We start from the raw sequence: 19,248 nt of genomic DNA on the forward strand, positions 1-19,248 counted from the left end.
TGGGTGGGGAGCAAGACAGACATGCAGAGCGCCCTACTGGATAAGGTTGCAGATATAAAGGGGGCGGGCCATTGCAGGGTGGAGAGGAAGAGGTTAACGGCTGTGTCTCACCTTCACAGTCCAATAAAGTTTCTTTATTTTGAAACAAAAGGCATGAGACAGAACAAAGTGACAGAGTCAGTGTGGTGGCAGGCGGTACAACACACAGCTGTGGAACAAAGACAGAGGTCTGGACGGAAGGACGGCTCTGCTACACACACACTGCTTTGGGTTTGGGCCGCTGACTCAGCACAGCAACAGGACTATCAGAATCATCTGGTCTGACTTTATCTAGAAACAGAAAACCTCCCGTTACCCAGAGGTTTGTTCTTGGGCTGGATGCTCCTTCGAGTGGTAGAGAGTCTGGCTCCAGAACGGCCTCGCGGTTCAGTCTTTGGAATGGACAGCAGGGGGCGTCGCAGCTGCAGGAAAACAGAAATCATTTCCAATCAGGTAGAGCACCACAGGCCAAACCTTTCAACACAAACCAGGCTGAATCTGTCGTCTGTGCTGCTGTGAACACACAGCTGTCACTTATTAGCAACCTGTAATACATTATATCAAATGTAGTGTGATTAAGTTAGTGATAGATCAGTGAAAACCATACATAATGAAATGCAATGTTAGCTATCAGAGCAGGCTAATGCTGATGCTAATATTTCTCTGCATACTCGGTCAAATGAAAAAAAAAAACAACTGTTGTTTGTAATGACTCAAAAGTGGTAAAAGTAAAACGCCGGTTATGAGGAACTGCCAAAGAAAACAAAGTGTGTAGATGCTAACCGCATTAGCTGTGAAATAACATCTTATACTGGAAAAAAAACASTGTTTAACACAATGACTCAGATAATTACATCTAAACACTGAAAGGAAAGCAACACCTCAATAAAATATGGCCTGACCTAAGAGAGCATGCTAACACTTCACATTAATGTTATTGACATCTTCATTTTGAAAAACGGTTAAATGTAAAACCGCTAAAGTGACAGTTGGCCATGTTTCCCATTGGTAAATTTCCCCCCAGTAGCTAGTGCGTTAGGTTAGCTTACCCCGGACCAAACAGAAGGGATGTCCGTACCTGTCTGAGTCCGCGCTTTCTTCCCAATGGTGGCTGGATAAGGAGGTTCTGCTGGCCAGGCTCACTTTGCACGCTGGCAACCCTGGTTCAGTCAACCGGACCACACACACACGCACAGATGCAGGAAACACACACAAACATATCAGTGTGACGGGGCCCAAAAACACCCGAGTGTTCGCTCACCGAAACAGACCTCTGATTGACACAAGATGCTAAACTACTCATCACAACACACACGGTATGCTACAGAACACCAAACCACAGAGCAGGAAAAGAAACAAGTGCTGCTAACGCTTCAGACACCAAAACACAACAGGGGGTAGTGGGGGCTGGAGCAGCAACACTTCTTACACCAATTTACCAAACGGTGAGGGGTTTTTTTTGGTTGGGTTTTAAATAAAAGTAGCAGAAAAGTGGAACAAGAGCAAAGTGTTGGCAAGTTGTTGCCGCCCCAGTTCCCCCGTTGCCCCTACAGATTGGTATCCACAACAGGACGCCCAATTTGATCAGCAAGAAGCCGGTTAGACACGGGAACAATATGAGACACCATGGCACCGATGGAGGAAGGCTGACTTGTTGAGATGGCACATCGACTGGAGAGACCCACAGCTAACAGGAGGAGCAGGCTCCAGTGGGGGGGCACTCTGTAGTTCAGGAAGTGTGGGGAGTACGGGGGGCAGGGGGCCTGGTTAGGATAGCAGCAAGATGAGCTGAGAAGATGAGGGTCAGTGTGGAGCTCAAAGGGGAGGTGAAGGGGAAACAAGGCTGGACCCACACAGAAAGAGTAGGAGACAGGAGAGTGGAGAGGGGCGATTTGATTGGATGTGGATGAGTGATTGACGGCCGGCAGAGGAGGCCGTCCCGAGGCCATGCCCCCTCCCAGTGGCGGACAGATGCAAAGAATGCACCGATGGGACACACACAACGACTGGGCCACTGTACCTAGAGAGGTTACCCTCCTGCAGAAGGCCCTGGCACTCATCTAGCACATTGGGTTCACTGTAAAAAGGGGGCGGAGGGAGGGGGGAGAGTGGGAGTTTAGGGAGTGTAGTTGAGATCCATCCCCCCCTGAGACCATTTATGTCTAGGACGGAAAGCCGGGGCGTTTGCTCTGAAAACAACCAAAGCTGGAGCAGACTTTTAAAATAAGCTGAGTTAAATCAATATTAGAAATCGACAGATATATACACAGAAAAATATGACTGTGGGTGTGGGGTATGATTGGGTTAAAGTCCTGCATGCTACATAAAGAAGACCTGAATCTGCACTAACACAGAAATAAACTAACTGACCTAGAACATCATTTTGACACTTTTCTGCCTGTGATCTGGAAAGGTGCTAAACTATTAGCTGTCGCAGCTCCCACTGCCGTGTTGATATCAGAATTTATTAAAACTTCAATATTTCTACTTTTTGTCCCTCTAAAATATTGAAGAAATCTTTCAGTGTAACACCACTGGACATTGAAATGGATCATAAATCAATTCATAGAAATTTTGTACTCTTGCCTCTGCGTTGCTAGACCATTAACATGCTAATTCTTAAATTTTTGTAAATACATCACTAGGCTATTAAATTTAAACCAGTTTACCATAATTCTACTAAACTAACAATTGATTACATTGGAGACAAGTAAGTCTTAAAATAAATAAAGTATTTTATACACTTGCCAATGTTAAATTAAGTTAATTGCTTCCAAGTATAAAAATAATGACACTAAGACTTTATTTATATTGGTTAAAAGTGTAAAAATTATAAGTAAAGCATCATATTGATGCATGGCTGGAGTGAACAGAGGCACTAAAGCTTCTAACATGACGATGTTAATGTTAGAAGCTACCGCGCTAACGCTAACATTGTGGCATTCCACAAGGATGTGGATTAGGACTCCTGTTGACCTAAGACTTAAAAAACTGGTGACAAACTTTGATGACCCAAATTTAACGTTCCTGCTATTATTTTCATTATGTGTTTCTAAGTTGAAACAATTAATGTGTTGGGGTTTTTTTTTAGCTTAATTCAGGCTACATTTAAGGAAAAAATATCTTATTTGAATTTAAGCACTAATATAGCCAGAATGTAAGAAAATGTGTTTAAGTTTCAAAGTTAACTCTTCAGTCTATGGTGTGTTTTTTGTTGCGTGTGTCTGGGATGCTACCTTTGGCTGGGCAGCATGGTGGTGCGGGGATTCTCAGGCTGCGCGGCTGCTGAGCCGGTGGCGTGGCTGGAGAAACGCCGCTGTGACATCACTCTGGGGAGGAAGGCCTCGTGTTCGCTCACAACGCTGGGAATACTCATGGAGTCATCTACAGCAAAGGGAGCGCAGGATGGTAAGATGACATCAAACGAAAAACAAGTTTTGAAAGAAACGGTGGGCGACATTGACTTTGAGTTTTATCATATTGTAATAAGTGACTTTTTTTCGGGGAACAGTGTGGATAAACTTTTCACTCTAACAATAAATGCCCATCCCAATTGAAAGTATTATTTCTGACTCTCTTCGTCATCCTCATCGGTGCGGCTCAGTGTGTCCTGCGACGGTTGCCGTGACGGCTGGCTGTCCTGCTCCCACACGGTGCCGGTTCCTGTGTTGGAGCGCGACATTGTGGCCAGACTGAGCCGGTAGGCCGACGTGGAGGTGCCAACTGTGCTGATTGACGTCTTCCCTTGGTACGCTGTTGGAACGGAGACCAAGCTCAGAGTTAAGAGGTCAGACCATCAGTAGAGAAATGAGTAGCGGTTCGGTTATCTGACCAGAGCCGCTGTGGACTGCCTCTTTGAGGATCTTGAGTTCATTGTTGAACTCTGCAAACAGTGAGCTCTTGCAGAGAGGCCTGGGGATGAATCGGCGCTCCAGCTGGTCGGCGATGTGGTGCCGCGCCGTGATCTCCTCCTGGGAGTCGGCCGGCTGGGTCAGCAACTGCACGACACGTCAAGAATCAGCAACAGGTCCGCTACTAGGTGAACCTAACACCACTGATGGACGAAGCTACGTTACCTTGCATTGTATGAAGGGTCTCAGGAGGACAAAAATAGGGATGCGGGTTCGCACAATGAAGTCAATGAAGTCCCAGAAAGCCAGGCCTCCCACCTTCCTCAGAGCCATCTCTTTAACCTGCAGACTCAGGCGGTACCATTGGTTTCCCAGCGAGCGCTCAAAGCAGACCAACACCACCTTCAGAGCTGTGGAGGGTGGAGCCAGGTTATCGCACAAATCGTAATAAAACTAGAGCCGTCAGCGTTAACAGTCAGAGTGTGATTACTCCGGTTAAAGGCTTTGATTGACAGAACTAAACTGAAGGTGAAGTGTTTCCAGCTCCCAGTCGTACCGAGGTATGCAGCCTGGCTGGTGGACTCTGCCAGGCCCTCCCTGCGTAGGTCCTTCCCCGTGTCTCCGGGTGTGGAGCAGTGAGCCGGAGATGCGTCCAGCATGAAGTTCTTGGTGCGGGAGGTGGAGATGATCCGAGGGGGCAGCAGGATGTTGATGACCGTCTGGAGGAGCAGGAATATCTCCGGCTGCTCAAGGTGGGGGCTGTCTGCGACACAACAGCACAACAGAACGTTAATAAGCTGTAAAATAAAGAGTGAGTTCAGTGATTTAGTGTTGCTACCTTTGCTTCCAGAGCCCACCGTCAGAACGAAAGGAATGAGCAGGTTGAGCAGCATCCCCTCTCGCCTCTCCTGATTGGTGAACGGTGAGATCACATGACTGAGAGGGAAGTCGTCCTTCAAGGCCTGACGGGGAGGAAAAATGTGCTTAAAGACGTTTTTTTTTTTTTATTTTGATGAGTCAGCTGAAATTGTAATGAGCATCACCTGAATCTGCAGAGCCACCAGGCGGACGACGGCCGTGCTGAAGGGAAGCGGAGGAGAGAGGTACGGGCTGAGGTGGAGGAGCGGCAGGCCGTCCGCCACGCTGGAGGGGCCGACCACACCCATCACCTGGTGACAAAGGTCAGCACTGGACTTCAACTTTTCTTTCAAACGGGCGAATCTGGTTATAAAATAATATTCAGCTTCCACTTTTTGGTGCTTCTCTGTGTTGTAAAGGCTTTAACTACAGTCACTGGAAACCCAACTCTGAAAGTAACCAATTCACAACCTGCAGGGTCTTTATCCTGCTTACCAGGCATTCTGGCATTAGCTTGGTGTGGAGTACTTTTGATAATAGTATTTCCTGCAATGTCACTTAACAAAAAAGAAATAACCGGTTGAAAAACTCCTGCATAATTGGGTTTGTGGCTGGTTGTGCTTCCATACCAGGTTGACGCAGACGTTAATCAGCGAGCGAAGGTGTGGGAGGAAGGAGATGATTGGCTGGCGCTGGAGGGTCAGACAGATCCCCTCAATCAGATTACTGGCCGCCTCCCATTCCACTTGTCTCCTGGAAAACCACGTATTTCCACCCCGTGACAAAAGAAGAGCACATGAAAGCCCCACAGGAAACTTCTCTAAAGTGTCTTATTTCTAAATCTCCAATGCAACTAACTAAAAGGATTCMTATCCAGTCATAAAACAAAGCATAAGTTCACTTACCATGCTATTAAACAATGTTTTTTTTCCCCGTTATTTTAGTTAAATAAAACAACTTGTAGACATCAAATGTAGCAAAGCTTAAAAACAGCGGCAGCTGCAGTAGTAAACAGACATCTCAGATCAGTGTTCCCTCTGAGCTCCTCATCTAACCTGCTTTTCTCTTATAATTCATCCTCAAGGTGACTTCAGTCATCAAAACCACAAAAAAAAAACATTCAGTGGAATCTAAAAATATAACTGTGGATTTTCTTTTCTTTCTTTCCCATCTGCTTGCTCATGCTTTTATTTTACTGTCTTTCCTTCTTTAAAAAGGACATCTTTTATTTATTAATAAATCTAACGTGAATCTGTGACCATGGTAACCAACTGCTTCACTGGCCAACAAATGGTTGCCGTCTCTGCTTTCATTGGTGCGTTGGGTTGTAGCTCAGATACAGGGTTCACTGCTGATAGCTTTAGCAAGATATCATCATCATCCCATCATCCCGCTAGCACTGCCAGCTGAACTCAGACACGTTGCTATGGAGACAGTCTCTATTGAATGTATGAGACATACATTCTTTATTGAATGTATGTCTCTATTGAAAGAGACATGCATTCTTTCTTTACTACTAAACTGCAGTTTAGTAGTTTAGCCTTTAGTAGTTTAGCCTACTAAACTACAGTGGTGGGAACCATTAGCCAAAAAGTTAGTGGTGATAACACCTAAAGCACTAATCATAAATATTTGTTTTGCTAATGCTAAAGTGCTACCTATATGGTATTTAATGGAAGCTAATGCTAAAGTGCTACACCAACATGATGCTTAGTGGAAGCTAATGCTACAGCGCTAAACCGACATGATATTTAGTGTAATGTGTTATCTTCAGAGTGGACACACCCTTCTGCAAAGAGGGAACACTGCCACTGCTCCACTGTTGGTCCACAAGTCGTCACACCTGAACGCCTCACACTCAGCCGGCACAGAAACACACCAGAAGCCACAAAGACAGCTGGATGGACGACAGCGCCGAGAAGCCGCCTAGCTACTGCACACACCACGTCACAGCACGACACAGCCACCACAGAGAAGGGAGTCCGGGGTTCAACAGACCTGGTGCACAGTGCCTGTGGGCGAGCGCACCTGAGCGTGGGCATCTTGTGGATCTTGTTGAACATGCGGTCCAGCCTCTTGAGGATGAGGATGAGGGCGGGGCGCACAGCTTCAGACGACCAGTCGGTGATGGGCAGCATCTCCATGATGTATCGCCGCAGGCCTCGGCTCTCCATGGTCAGGGTGTCGTAGGGCGCCAGCTTGAGTAGGGCGTGGGCAATCTCCGCTAACCTGATGAGAGAAAGAGAAAAACGCGTCCAAACATCTGAAAAACATCTATTACCTGTAGAGTCCTTTGACCATGCACTGGGAGGCGCTCTACCTCATGTGGGACTTGATGTCCAGCAGCTCCAGCGCAGTGACGCGCGGCTCTCCAGCGATGTTCTGCAGGATCTTGAGGCGGGGTCCGCAGTGTTTGTAAAACTCGGTACAAATGTTTAGGAGGGACTCTCGCGGGCGGCGAAACTCCTCCCTAGCAAGCCGCTCGTCCAGCTCCTCCCTCGGCATGCCTTGGCCCTCCTCCAGCAGGTGCAGGTTGTCCCTGGGAACACACACACACGCGCGCACACACACACCTTCATTCAATCCTCTTCCTCTTGGGAATTGATTTAGGAATACCAGATCAACTGTCACCTGGTGTTGACGCCTCCGGACATGGCGTGGTTGGCGGTGGTGCCCCCCTTGTGTCCCTGGTCACAGCGGGACATCTGCGGGGCGGTCATTGGTCTGCAGGTGGAAACATTTCCAGGCACTGAATGCAAAGACTAAAACCATCAGAGCTGCTACTGCTGGAAGCCAAACCTGGTGAGGGCCTCTGAGCTGTACAGCAGGGCCTGCAGGGACGTTGCCATGGAGGCGATGGCCGCGATTTCGTCCCTGGCAGCGGACGCAGACTCCATTGTCGCCGTGTTGCTCTTGAGCTTCTGAAGGAAGCAGGGAACCAGCGCTTCCAGCACCATCAGCATCTGAAGGCTAACCAGAAACCTGCGTCAGGGCCTGTCGGCTGTAGGGAACCAAAAGAGAAGAAGATGTGGCTGCAGTCTACCTCCTGAAGGACTCAGGCGCGTAGGCGACCACCGTCACACACAGCTTGATGGCCTCACTGATGGAGAAGGCCAGATCTTCATTACCGTAGCAGAAATCTGCAGGAACAGAGAAAAACAGGTTGGACAATCAATGACCGGCAACGGTCTGTTGGTGAGGCCTGGACAGGGCAACTATGGTCTCCATGGAAACACTCAAGAGTCATCTAAACTCTACCATCTACAAGGTTTCACTTCAAGGAAGGAAAGGCAGAATGCAGAAAGTCAAGGAAGAAGGACTCAAGAAATTAAAGGAAAGAAAAAATAAAGGATGCAATGAAAGAAGAATGGAAGGAGGAATGGAAAGAAGGATGTTTCCAGGCTGTGCAAGAACCCTGACTGGTTTATGATGAACCCTGGCTGCAGTTGGAGACCTGCTGGGTTTGTGGTGGTGAGGTTTTACCCAGAGAGCGCAGCGGTTTCTCTGCCTGGACCAGCTCCAGAGCGTCCAGAGCGTCCGGCGTCTCGCCCTCCAGAGACACCAGCAGGTCGAACAGACACTGGGCCGACACGCCTTTGGACAGGCCAGTGCTGGTGCTGGTCTGGGAGGATTTAAGGGGGATCGGGTCAGAGCGTTAGGGTGAACACACATCACAGGCWGAGGGAGTTTCAGGGACTTTATCAGCTCTTACGGTGAACTCCAGCAGGGGGGCGACGCTGGCAAACAGCTGGAGGATGAAGGGCTTTCTGTGGAGGATGTAGAACTGCCTGCAGCAGAACTCAATGCCCTGCCGCAGCAACGGGTTGCTCTCATAGTCTGCATAGACCTGGAACAGAACCAGAGCAGAACCGTCACTCTCCATAGGCGCCAGATCTCTGCTGCTAATGTTAGCTAGCTACATCAGCAACGAGTCATGCTAGAATGGTGAGCAACACCTACAGATATTACTGGATAGGACGGCGTCTGTTGGCTGCCTAATAGACGCCGCCATTTTGATTAGCTGAAACGTTGATATTTCTTATATTTTGTAGTGTCATCTGTGGGTTTGCCCACCCAGAAGCTGTTTGGCGGCCATCACTCGGTCAGCGGTGGTGTACCTGCAGCATGGTGGGCAGGATCCACTGGTAGCCGCTCAGAGAGAACAGGTGGTTGAAGTGGACGGCCGTGTTGATGGCGGTGGCGGTGTACTGGCGCAGCAGCGAGCTGTCCTCGGGGTGCAGCAGCAGCGCCCCGTTGAACACGTTGAGGAACAGCATCATCTCGTCTCCCCAGGGATACTCACTGGGCATGCCCAGGAACATCTCCTCCAGCAGCTTGATCCACAGCACCTTGTGGAGGGTGTCCAGGCCAAACAGCTCCTTACCTGGACGGACCACAGTGTTGACGTCGCCGTAGCAACACCCGCCGCACTAACAGATGTCCGACTCACCCTGAGGCTCGTTGAAGAGGGAGAACTCTGCGTCGACGGCGGTGCGGGGGAAGGAGGGCAGGCGCAGCAGGTCCTCCTGCAGCAGCGACACGTGGGACTGCTTGTGCACCGCCGGCATGCGCTGAGTCAGCGAGATCAGGAACATCACCCGGCCGACCTCCTCCAGCTTCCGGGTGAACACCTGAGCGGGCGGCACACAGTGGTTCAGGATCTACTGGGGGTCACAGGAGGAGTTCAGGTCTGGAGCCGCTACCTGTTTCTGGATCAGCTCCTGTCCTTTCTCAGGCAGCATGTGGACCAGGTTGAGCTGAGGAGAGACGGAGCGCCGGAACGGGTAGATGTCCCTGACATAGGTCTGACGGAGCAAAACGGACAACAGGAAGTAGATCAGGAAAAACCCACTAACAGCTAAAATCCACAAATACTTGAGGCCTCCTCTCAATCTATCTGGATATGCATTAACATTCACAGTGGAACAGTCTTAGCACTAGCACAGAAGCTAATATTTACAGTCTTCAGCATCAAAGAAAATGAACTGCAACTCCTAGTAGTCGTTTCTGTCTGATTATCAGTTCTTTAATCTCTCCACAAAAACAGATTTTCAGCTAATCGCAAGTCAATAAGACTTGCGATTCAATAAGAAAGTCAATAAGAAAATAACTAAATTGGCTCACTTTTCACTTTATGCAAAGGGTTGGATTAACATAAATTAACATTTTCTTGCCTAAAAACATATCAGTCCTGTCGTGAACGCTTGGTCATTTATTGATTCATTGATTATTTTTTGCATTACTGATTAATAGTTAGATAGCAAAATGTGCTTAATCAGAGGTTTTGTTTTCTACAGAATGTGAACCAGGTGAAGCTAAAGCTGCATGTAGAGTTCTGGTAGAACAGATTTACAGAAAGTTTTTTTCATCCTAAATGCAAAATGTTTGTATTTTTGCACAGTTTTGGCCTATTTACTGCTATAAGTGTGTTGTCTTTTAGCAAATTACATTTTGTATAGTCTATATACTCTAGTTAATGATTAACTAATTATTAAATATGTCGACAAATATTTCAATAATCACAATTAATCATTTCAGCTCTGACACATGATTATTATTATTATTATTACTACCATTATTTCACAAAACAAATGATCTGGGTATCAGTTTAACTTGCAGGAATTATGTCATCACATTAATTAGTTAACTGAATGCAGAACTAAATGCATAATCAGCTAATGGTTCCTTCAACTGAAGCCAACAAAGATTATGATGTTTGCAGATGATACTGTGTTAAAGTGGTGAGAATAGTGAAGAGTGTGTGGGAGGAGGTCTCCTGGCTTCATTCAATGTTAACATCTGTTAATAATGTGATCCAGAAAATGGTTTCAATCAGCTACAGATTAATGTTGAGAAACTAAAACAAAAAGGTTAAAAAAAAACTCATTTAGTCTGGTTCAAGCTGCACCTTGTTGTAGTGAATGAGGTTCCATCTCTTATCCATGAGGAAGTAGTGAGCCGATCTGGCCTCAGGAATGTTGAAGAACTCAAGACACTCCTGGTGGGAAGAAGACGGACAAAACTAACGTTCCCTTCACATGATCCCAGCTGTTCGTTCAGCAAAGTTACAGTGATATCTGTGTGGACCACAGGAGACGGCGCTGGCTGTTTACCTTCAGCAGAGCGTCAAACTGGGTGTCTTCATGGACCGGCAGCTGGGTGGGGATGTCGCACTCGTTCTGGCCGTGCACCACCAGTGTTTTGGTTCCTGAAAACCAAAAGACACGAGCTTACAGCAGACGCTGCTGGTTCTGCATTCTGTAGTGAGGGTGAAAGTTCAGGCTGCTGACCTGGCATGGAGGCGGTGACCAGTAGTTTGACCTCACATTGCTCCTTCTTCATGGTCTGCTTCAGGTCTTTGAAGAAGAGCCCCTCCACGTAGCCCACCACCTCCCACAGGAAGGTCAGCGTGGCCGAGATGGCGTCCATGCCCCACTCGCACGGCGTCCGCACAAAGTACATAATCAGCCCCACCTGGAGGCACAGTCCAGGTCAAGAACCGGGACCTGAGCAGCAAACACACTCGGGAGGATGGGCGTTATCTCACCAGGTAGTTAAACAGGATGTGGGAGGTCTGGGCAGGCAGATCGCCGATGTTCAGCAGCAGCTTCCTCAGCATGTAGATCAGCTCATCCTGGAGACAGCAGCAGCTTGGAAAACTCACACGCAAGAGATTCATACATTCTCTGCTGATGTGTAGTGAAGAATTTTTTTGTTGTTGCTGCTTTTATGTCATGAGAACCTTTTATTTTTGCTTAAAAATCCTAAGAATGTGTCTTCAAACATCTCTCCCACCTGTCTGTTGCTCACGGTGAGTTTTTCCAGGAAGTGGCGGAGAACCAGAGCAGGATCTTCAATAAGGCAGTTCCATAGGATCTGCTGTGCAACAGCACTCACTGAAACCAACCGTAAGAGGCGAGTCAATGGTCAATTATTCAAATTAGAACCTTCAGATGGCTAGAAATAAATACTTTATTAAGCAGAAGTAGAAAATAAGTGTGTAATACAATCATTTTGTGTTTGGAAAATAATAAACCAATCAGAAATTCGGGTCTGCCATCACTAGGCAGAGTTTGAGTAGAAAGTGGTCTGAATACCTGCAGCATTAAACAGCATGGATTCTAGTAATGTGTTGGTGAGCCAATCCTAATTTGAGTTGTGGCCCTTTCAAGATGACTAAACCATAAAAATTAAGTGTTGTTCTAAAGGTTTATTGAATTTAGGCTTCTGTTCCATCATGGCTTTGTCAGCCATTTTGAGGGTTAGCTAGCAGCAGTGTTGGCCACAGGGTTAGCACAGCTGTGTTAACATTAGTTCTGTTTGTCCTAAAGCGCTACACAAACAGAATATTTAGCTAATGCTATAGTGCTAATGTCAACCATGTTGACACCCACTATGTGTCAGTGACACAACATTTGTTATACCGCCCTCCACAGGTCAAATTTATTATTGGACACCAAGCTAAACAGTTGAACTTCAGGAAGTCATTATTTGAATCAGACATTTCACTCATTTAGTTTTATAGTTGTTAAGTAAATTAGAACTTGGGAATTTATCTGAAAAGTTAAGAAGCTAAGTGCGCTAAATATTTTCAAAGCTAGCTAAGACTAAAGCGCTAAAGAAAAAGTTAACTTTGATTTTAGCAAACTAGCTCATATCAGAGCTAACTCTGATATGAGTTAGCTCTGGTTGGTGCTGGTTGGTATTTTTGTTAGCTACCGACCAGTAGCTAACAAAAATAATTAACTTCATGAACTCTCTATACTGAGAAAGCTGTGTAAAAGTAGAAGTGCCTCCACTGTCTCAGGTGGCCCAAATTAAGACTACCTCTGGATTTGGGCCTCATTCCACCCAGGCATGATGGGCGCTAATGGACTTGGGCCTACAGAGGGTTTTATCTGGGTCTCTGGTGCCTATCTCCAGGGATCTGTGAATAAAATATTAAATAAGACTAATAATAATAAAACTGTCTTTTTTTTTAACCTACCAGCCACACCGTCCTCTCTGACTTCTCCGTCTTCCATGAGGTGGACTATTGGTAAGACTGCAGCACAGATGCATGCTGGGAAGACAGCTTGAGGAGGCTGAAGCATGTGGTGTGTGGGAGTGTGATCTGTTGTGTTTTCTTCATCTTTAAAACAACAAACCAGTGAAAGTTAGAACATCGTTTTGCCACATTTTCTAGACTTATTCCATTATGCTCATGTTAAATTTTAACATAATAAAGCTAATCATGTCTTCATAACCCTGTTGTCTAGTATTTCTCTACCTTCAGCGCTGGCCATGGAGCGGACGGACCAGACGGAGCCTCGGCGGAATGAGTAGTTCCTGTGGGAGTTGCTGGAGGCGCAGGACGGGCTGACGGAGAGGCGGCGGGACGCCAGGTTCACCACTTCTTCTGCTGGCAGGACCAAAGAGAGAAACAACAGGCCGTCAGAGAGCGGAACGCGGCCTGGAGGTGCGCCGGGCGGCGGCCCCACCTTCCTCCTCCTGCTCCGGCGGGGGGCTGCAGGTGGGCTCGTAGCAGGCCTCCTGGGCCACAGGGATGGCCGTGATGATGCTGGCCTCGCGGCCCAGCCGCCGCTTCTCCTCCTCCTGCTGCAGGTTCTTCAGGATGTGCTCGGCCCGCTGGTGGGAGCGCGACACGGCCCGAGCAGAGAATGATTTCTAAACACGAGAGAGAGGGGCCGCAGAGCGTTCAAACCCCCCAGGACGGTGAACACGATTGTCTRCAGGAGAACTTCTCGGTTTCAACGACAGAACAGTAACTTTCCTCCAGAGAGCTCCTCTGAACACCCACGGGGTGAAGAGTTCAAGCCAATCATTCAAACTTTGCCAGTTGGAGACACTTTAAAAACTTTTAAAATCCTCACAGTCACTGAACGGCTAAACGGCTAMCAGGTAGCACAAGCAAGTGGAAGTTATTACTGCATAAAAAGCCTGAATATGAAACATCTTTAATATGAATAAAGAGACTAATTAGATCATGTTATATTTGAAAAACTTTGAAAACYTTTCTCCTCTGTCTGTCACATTAATAACCCAAACCGATCCACCTTTTCATCCGCCTTCCCCACCTTCCTGATGAAAAGCCAGAGGTGGATAGTAACTAGTACTTACATTTACTCGAGTAACATTTTTTGGGGAAAAAAATACTTTAGATGRGCTTCACTGTACTTTTTACTTGAGAACTTTTATTGTTAAGTTTTCTGGGTACTACACCTTGTTAGAATGAAGAACAAACATGTTTTAAACCTGACACAGAGACACACCTAAAGTTTGTCAAAGTGAGACCTCTTGTTTCTACAAAGTCTTTGTTATTCTAATGTTACTTTCTGTGCGTTAAGTGTGTTGTAGCATTTTGAGCTTTGGTAATAAATTGAAATAAACTGATTTAGAAGTGTTTTTTCTGCTTAAGATTTGTTAGCTATTTGCAGATTTTTTTCCATTTCGGTCTTTAAAATACCATAATTTGCACATAGCATTTTAGTTTTGTCCATTTCTACTTGAGTAAAAATAAATTGAAGGAGTGATGCTCATCCTTACTCTACCCCTCCCTGCTGACAGTACCGGTTAGTCCAGTTGTGGACTATTCTGGCAGGTTCGCACCATCAACATGGGATCAGGATCTCTGATCAGGTTCAGAGGCTGAAACTGGGAGAAAGTTACTGTATCCTTCAAAATGCTTATGTGTATCTAAGTACGGTCCTCTTAACACATGGTACGGTCAAACATTCAGCCATTCTCAGTCGATGGAGCATGCACGAACAGCACAACGGTCAACAGTCGGGTACGCCTGACGCATGCTGTCATTTTTCACTCCTCTCGCAGTCAAAGCAAGTGCTGGAAGACTTTTTCCCCCAAATGATGAAAGATGCAGCACGAGATCGGGACCGCCTCCCCTCATGATTATCCTCGATCTGACTTCACAAGATGCATCAGCGCAAACACTCGGACAGAGATACCAACTTACTATGGTATGGACTGACTGAATTAATGTGGGGAACTAAAAACAAAGACAGTTCATAGATCAAAATTATAGTATATGATTTGTGCTGGCAGGTCGTCATCAGAATCAAAGAGCGTTTGGTTAAAATAGTGTAATTAAAGGATTGAAAGTAACCCCTGTGTGCGTACAGACTGGTCTTCGTTTATGGGGTCCTGGACGCTGCCGGTGGTCTGCGGCACCCAGGGCGGGTCGAAGATGGGGACGCAGGGCATGCCCAGGATGGGGGACGGCAGGGTGAAGTTGATGCTGGGYGGAGGGATCTGACGGATGGAGAACAGGTTACAGTAACTAAGTACTCCCTAAAGCTAAGCAACAGCCATGCCTGCCAAGTAATACATGTCAAACTTTGTTCTGAAACTACTCAAATCAGTCATTTACAAATGGAAGAACCTGCTGATTCAACCTTAAAAAGAAAAAAATAAAGATCAGTGATTCACACTTTTCACCTATTTGGTGCAAAAAAAAAATCTATTTATTTGAATCTCTTGTTTTAGTGAGAAGGAAATATTACTTTGTCTGATTTTCTTATTCAAATAAAGATGTAATACACTAAAAAAACTAAAAAAGTTATAAAGTATTAAATAAGTAATTTATAACATTGCTGGGACTACACCAATGCTAAAACATACAGAGAATATTAATAGTGGTCGACACACTTCTGGTAATCTGCATATGGCGAAGCTAAATTTTCATTTAGCATTTCCGCYATCTTTGAAAATGTTCCCCAAAAATATTTTTTCTGGAGKAATTTTAAATYAGTAAGYARTAAGATGCAACACACGTCAATAAGACCTGGTATCAACATGGTAGAATGTAACATGTTAGCATTAGCTTTTTCTAAATATTACGTTGATATAGCGTTTTAGCATTAGCTTATACTAAATATCATGCTGGTGTAGCGTTTTAGTGGTGTAGGGAAACTACCCATGACAGAGGCCCCCATGTCATGGCCATTAAACTTATATTCATTTGCAGGGTTTCCTTGCCTATCACTTTGAAAATCACTACTTTACATAGATTTTTGTGCATTTGTAGTACATGTACAAGCTGCTCAATCATGAGTTGAACTCAGTTTTCCKCAGTGTGTCCGAACACAATGTTGTTCCGTACTTTGAAGATCTGCTGGGCTCCCTCCTCCATGCGCGGCCACACCTGGTAGCGAAAACGCCACAAAGTGTAGAACTTCAAAATGGAGTTGATGCGCTGACAGGCCTCCTGGTGCTGGAACTCCGCCATCATCATCTCAGTCACGGCRTCGGGGACTTTGACGGCACATAGCAGAAACATGGCRGCTGGAGGTGATTCAAGGGGGTGGAGGTGAGGAACAGGTAGAAATAGTTAGGAAATATTGATAATAGGTGAAGAGAACCTAATTATGATGGAAATCCAAAAGAATAAGCCCTTAAATCTCAGTTGCATCTGAACTTACCTGCAGCGGCCGCCATGTGTTCGTCCACGCTGAGCAGCAGCTCCCAGGCGGCGGGCTGGATGTCTCCGTACATGTCATCGGTGAGGATGGGGGCAGCCTTGATCAGCAGCGACAGAGGAGCCGGGGACAAACTCATCACCTGGAACAAACCAAATTCATAGATTCATGGTCGTTTTCCTTCTTTAACAAAAGAGTTGGACACTGGCAGGCACACCTACGCTAAYTAGCTGAGCTCATTTTTAGCTTAGCACTTTGGCGTATTTTGCTAATTTTGACAGAATTTAGCGCATTTAGCCTCCCTTTGATTACTTTTTTCCCAGCTAATATCTGAAGATTTAATTTACTTGGCTGTGTTGTAAACTTTCAGGTCTGTTTCAAAGCATCAATTCCTGAGCGCAAAGGATGTGTMATGAGAAATKTGATCCTGTAAATGATGTTGTGTCCCTGACACTCATTGGGTATTAACATGGTTGAATTTAGAGATTGTGGTGAATTAGCATAGCTAATGTTTATGATTAGTGCTTTAGGATTAGTGCCCACCTCTGGATTTGGAAATATTAAATTCAAACTTTTGTGCAATAAATTGTCCTAAAGTAATCCTTGGATTGAGCAAAGCAGCTGACCTGGTTGCGGATGTACTTGAGCATGCCAGTGTCTTTCTTCCCTTCTGCGTTGGAGTCGGTCGGTTTCCTCTTCATGGACGGGGTTCTCAGACAGGATTTATCTGAAAACTGAAGGGGGAAAAAACGGCTTTAAAAACTCCTGACTCCGTTTTCCCTTAACAGCTCTCCTTGCTTACCTCTTTGTTCTTCTTCGCGCGWCCTCCAACGTTACCAGAGGCGCTGTCCTCCCTCAGGCTGTCCACCGACTCGCCGTAGACCAGCTTGATGGCGCGGAYGAGGCGGGCACAGGAGCGGCCGTGGTGCTGGTAGCAGCGCGGGTGGCAGAAGTCAATGTGTGTACAKATGAAACTCTGCTGGTTGCACAGCAGGATCATAATCTGGACAGAGACATAAAGACAGATCAGAGCGTCTGGAGGACGAAGCGGTGGAGCAGYAGCTCAGACTGACGGACGTACGTGGAGCCAGGACATGTTGCGGTGGTAGTTGTCTTCAGCTCCTCCTGAGCCCTGGCCCTCAGGCTCAATGCTGGGCTCACTGGTGCTGAAGGGACTTCCTGCAACATCAATATGAACACACAATAACACTTAAAGACATGYTACGTCTTTATTACCAGTTTCCAAGTTTGAAAATGAAAGAACAGAAATGAACAATAAATACCAGAGAAGGGCTCAGTTAGCTGACTTAAGTCACTCTTTGGGACACTGAGTTTAATTTTTACAGAGTATATTAGAAACAAATCTCACCAAACACACAGGTTTCCAGGTGTATGAAACTCCCAGGTCAGACCTGTTGATTATTGATCAGCCTGTGCCCAGTGGGGTTCAGGACCAAGGCGTTGTTTTGCCCCTGCACCCCGACTCACCGATGTCGGTGACGGTGTCCCTGCTCTGCGTCTGGGAAAGCAGCCCCTCCTCGTTCTCGGACTCGGAGTCCTGCCGGGACAGCTTGGTGCTCTTCAGGCTCCCTGCCCGGCGGATGGAAGACAGCGAGCCGCCCTTCTTCACGCGGAAGCTGCGGGCGCCTTTGATCTGCAGCAGCCGGGAGCCTCCGATGCGGATCTTCCTGACAGGAGCTGGGGAGCGACAGGAGCAGCAGAGATATTAAAAGAGTCTGCAGGGGGGCAGAGGGGTGCTGCCGCCCTGTGGCTCACCCTGAGTCTCCTGGGGCTTCTTCTCCTCCCCTGTGGTGTCAGACTTCAGCGTGTGGCTGCTGCTGTTCAGGGAGTCATGGCCGTCCTCGTCGTCCAGGATGCCGGCGAAGCTGATCTTCCTCTCGTAGCGATGGCGGCCCAGCTCCGGGTCCAGACGCAGCCGGCAGCTGTCCAGGTCCTGAAGCACACGGAGATGACGTATCAAGTACAGCATCTGAGGTGCTAACACAGGAAACATTYAGAGAAGAGGTTCAGAACTGACCACCAATGGCTCGGTCCGAGGGCGAGGCAAGCAGGGGAACGTCTCCCGCAGGAAGGTGGTGATCTCTAGCAGCAGCTGGCAGGCGGCCATCTTCAGGGCAAAAGGGCAGCCGCACTTCGTAGGGTTCACCGTGTCTGATGAGACAAAAACCATAGTCAGCAAATAAACTGGAGTCCATCATAAGATAGAACACCTAGAGTCACAATAAACACATAAAACCTCTAATCTGGCCACATTTAAATCCTAAACTCTTGACCTCAAAGGGTTATGAAGAAAATGAAGAAGTTGTGTGTTTATGATGACGGTGAAGACTGATCAGGTTGGATCAGCTCGTCAGATATCAGGTTACCAGAACTGGAACAACTTTTAAAGGGGCAGAAGAGACAGTTGCTGCCATCCTGTGGTCAAATTGCTCAAAACTCGAACCTTTTAATTAAAGGGGCAGTATTTTGTGTTCTCCAGGCACATAGTGACATTTTATAGCCCAATCCTTTAACTCTGTCACCTTCAGTTGTTATAAAACTGCCATATATGTCAAATATGACTTAAAAGAAATTAGAAATTTCACTTCATAACTAAATGCCTTGAAATTGGACCTCTATCTTTTAAAGGAACTCCTGCTCTTTCTGAAACTCTGCCTTCAGGAAGTCATCACAACTCATAACATGGCTCAACTAGTAACCCTGTAACGTTTTTACCACTAAGTAGCTCCCATAATGAGCTCAGCAGTTCCACCATGTCTTTACTAATTGCTTCTGGCTAGTTTGAAGGAGCTGAGAGGAGGAGTCTGAGGGGAGGGCTGCTCTGTGAGGAGGAAGCCTGGAAATTGATGGAAATGATAGAAAGCTCAAAAAAGTCAATTTTCCGTAATACTGCCCCTTTAAAGATTTAAATTAAAATACTTTAAAAAATAATAATAATAATAATCAAAAGACATTTTTAAGAACTTCAAGTTTTAGTATGAATAATTTTGGTCAAGTTCCAGTTTCATCTCTAATATTAACTGGCTTAAAAGTTGGAATGTTTT

At 46.4% G+C, this 19,248-nt stretch overlaps 1 protein-coding gene across 1 annotated transcript in view; it reads right to left on the reverse strand.

Annotated features, from left to right (window-relative positions):
* unc80 (unc-80 homolog (C. elegans)) overlaps window positions 1–19,248 on the reverse strand; it is a 45,556-nt gene that overhangs the window by 3,650 nt on the left and 22,658 nt on the right. The window contains exons 30-67 of the mRNA XM_017308976.1: window positions 18,222–18,355; window positions 17,960–18,137; window positions 17,672–17,881; window positions 17,265–17,362; window positions 16,986–17,186; window positions 16,810–16,917; window positions 16,187–16,325; window positions 15,868–16,049; window positions 14,886–15,017; window positions 13,229–13,415; window positions 13,018–13,149; window positions 12,736–12,879; window positions 11,544–11,644; window positions 11,296–11,382; window positions 11,039–11,222; window positions 10,862–10,956; window positions 10,657–10,746; window positions 9,452–9,553; window positions 9,199–9,379; window positions 8,867–9,132; window positions 8,461–8,595; window positions 8,232–8,370; window positions 7,792–7,888; window positions 7,548–7,718; window positions 7,380–7,472; window positions 7,069–7,287; window positions 6,777–6,977; window positions 5,378–5,501; window positions 4,934–5,059; window positions 4,729–4,852; window positions 4,447–4,653; window positions 4,116–4,300; window positions 3,872–4,037; window positions 3,613–3,792; window positions 3,276–3,423; window positions 2,060–2,116; window positions 1,118–1,199; window positions 356–461 (exon numbers count right to left, since the gene is read on the reverse strand). Coding sequence (XP_017164465.1) covers window positions 356–461; window positions 1,118–1,199; window positions 2,060–2,116; window positions 3,276–3,423; window positions 3,613–3,792; window positions 3,872–4,037; window positions 4,116–4,300; window positions 4,447–4,653; window positions 4,729–4,852; window positions 4,934–5,059; window positions 5,378–5,501; window positions 6,777–6,977; window positions 7,069–7,287; window positions 7,380–7,472; window positions 7,548–7,718; window positions 7,792–7,888; window positions 8,232–8,370; window positions 8,461–8,595; window positions 8,867–9,132; window positions 9,199–9,379; window positions 9,452–9,553; window positions 10,657–10,746; window positions 10,862–10,956; window positions 11,039–11,222; window positions 11,296–11,382; window positions 11,544–11,644; window positions 12,736–12,879; window positions 13,018–13,149; window positions 13,229–13,415; window positions 14,886–15,017; window positions 15,868–16,049; window positions 16,187–16,325; window positions 16,810–16,917; window positions 16,986–17,186; window positions 17,265–17,362; window positions 17,672–17,881; window positions 17,960–18,137; window positions 18,222–18,355 — 5,511 coding nt within the window. The remainder of the gene's footprint in view (window positions 1–355; window positions 462–1,117; window positions 1,200–2,059; window positions 2,117–3,275; window positions 3,424–3,612; window positions 3,793–3,871; window positions 4,038–4,115; window positions 4,301–4,446; window positions 4,654–4,728; window positions 4,853–4,933; window positions 5,060–5,377; window positions 5,502–6,776; window positions 6,978–7,068; window positions 7,288–7,379; window positions 7,473–7,547; window positions 7,719–7,791; window positions 7,889–8,231; window positions 8,371–8,460; window positions 8,596–8,866; window positions 9,133–9,198; window positions 9,380–9,451; window positions 9,554–10,656; window positions 10,747–10,861; window positions 10,957–11,038; window positions 11,223–11,295; window positions 11,383–11,543; window positions 11,645–12,735; window positions 12,880–13,017; window positions 13,150–13,228; window positions 13,416–14,885; window positions 15,018–15,867; window positions 16,050–16,186; window positions 16,326–16,809; window positions 16,918–16,985; window positions 17,187–17,264; window positions 17,363–17,671; window positions 17,882–17,959; window positions 18,138–18,221; window positions 18,356–19,248) is intronic.

This window comes from Poecilia reticulata, linkage group LG2 (genome assembly GCF_000633615.1).
Source record: "Poecilia reticulata strain Guanapo linkage group LG2, Guppy_female_1.0+MT, whole genome shotgun sequence".
Taxonomy (NCBI): Eukaryota; Metazoa; Chordata; class Actinopteri; order Cyprinodontiformes; family Poeciliidae; genus Poecilia; species Poecilia reticulata.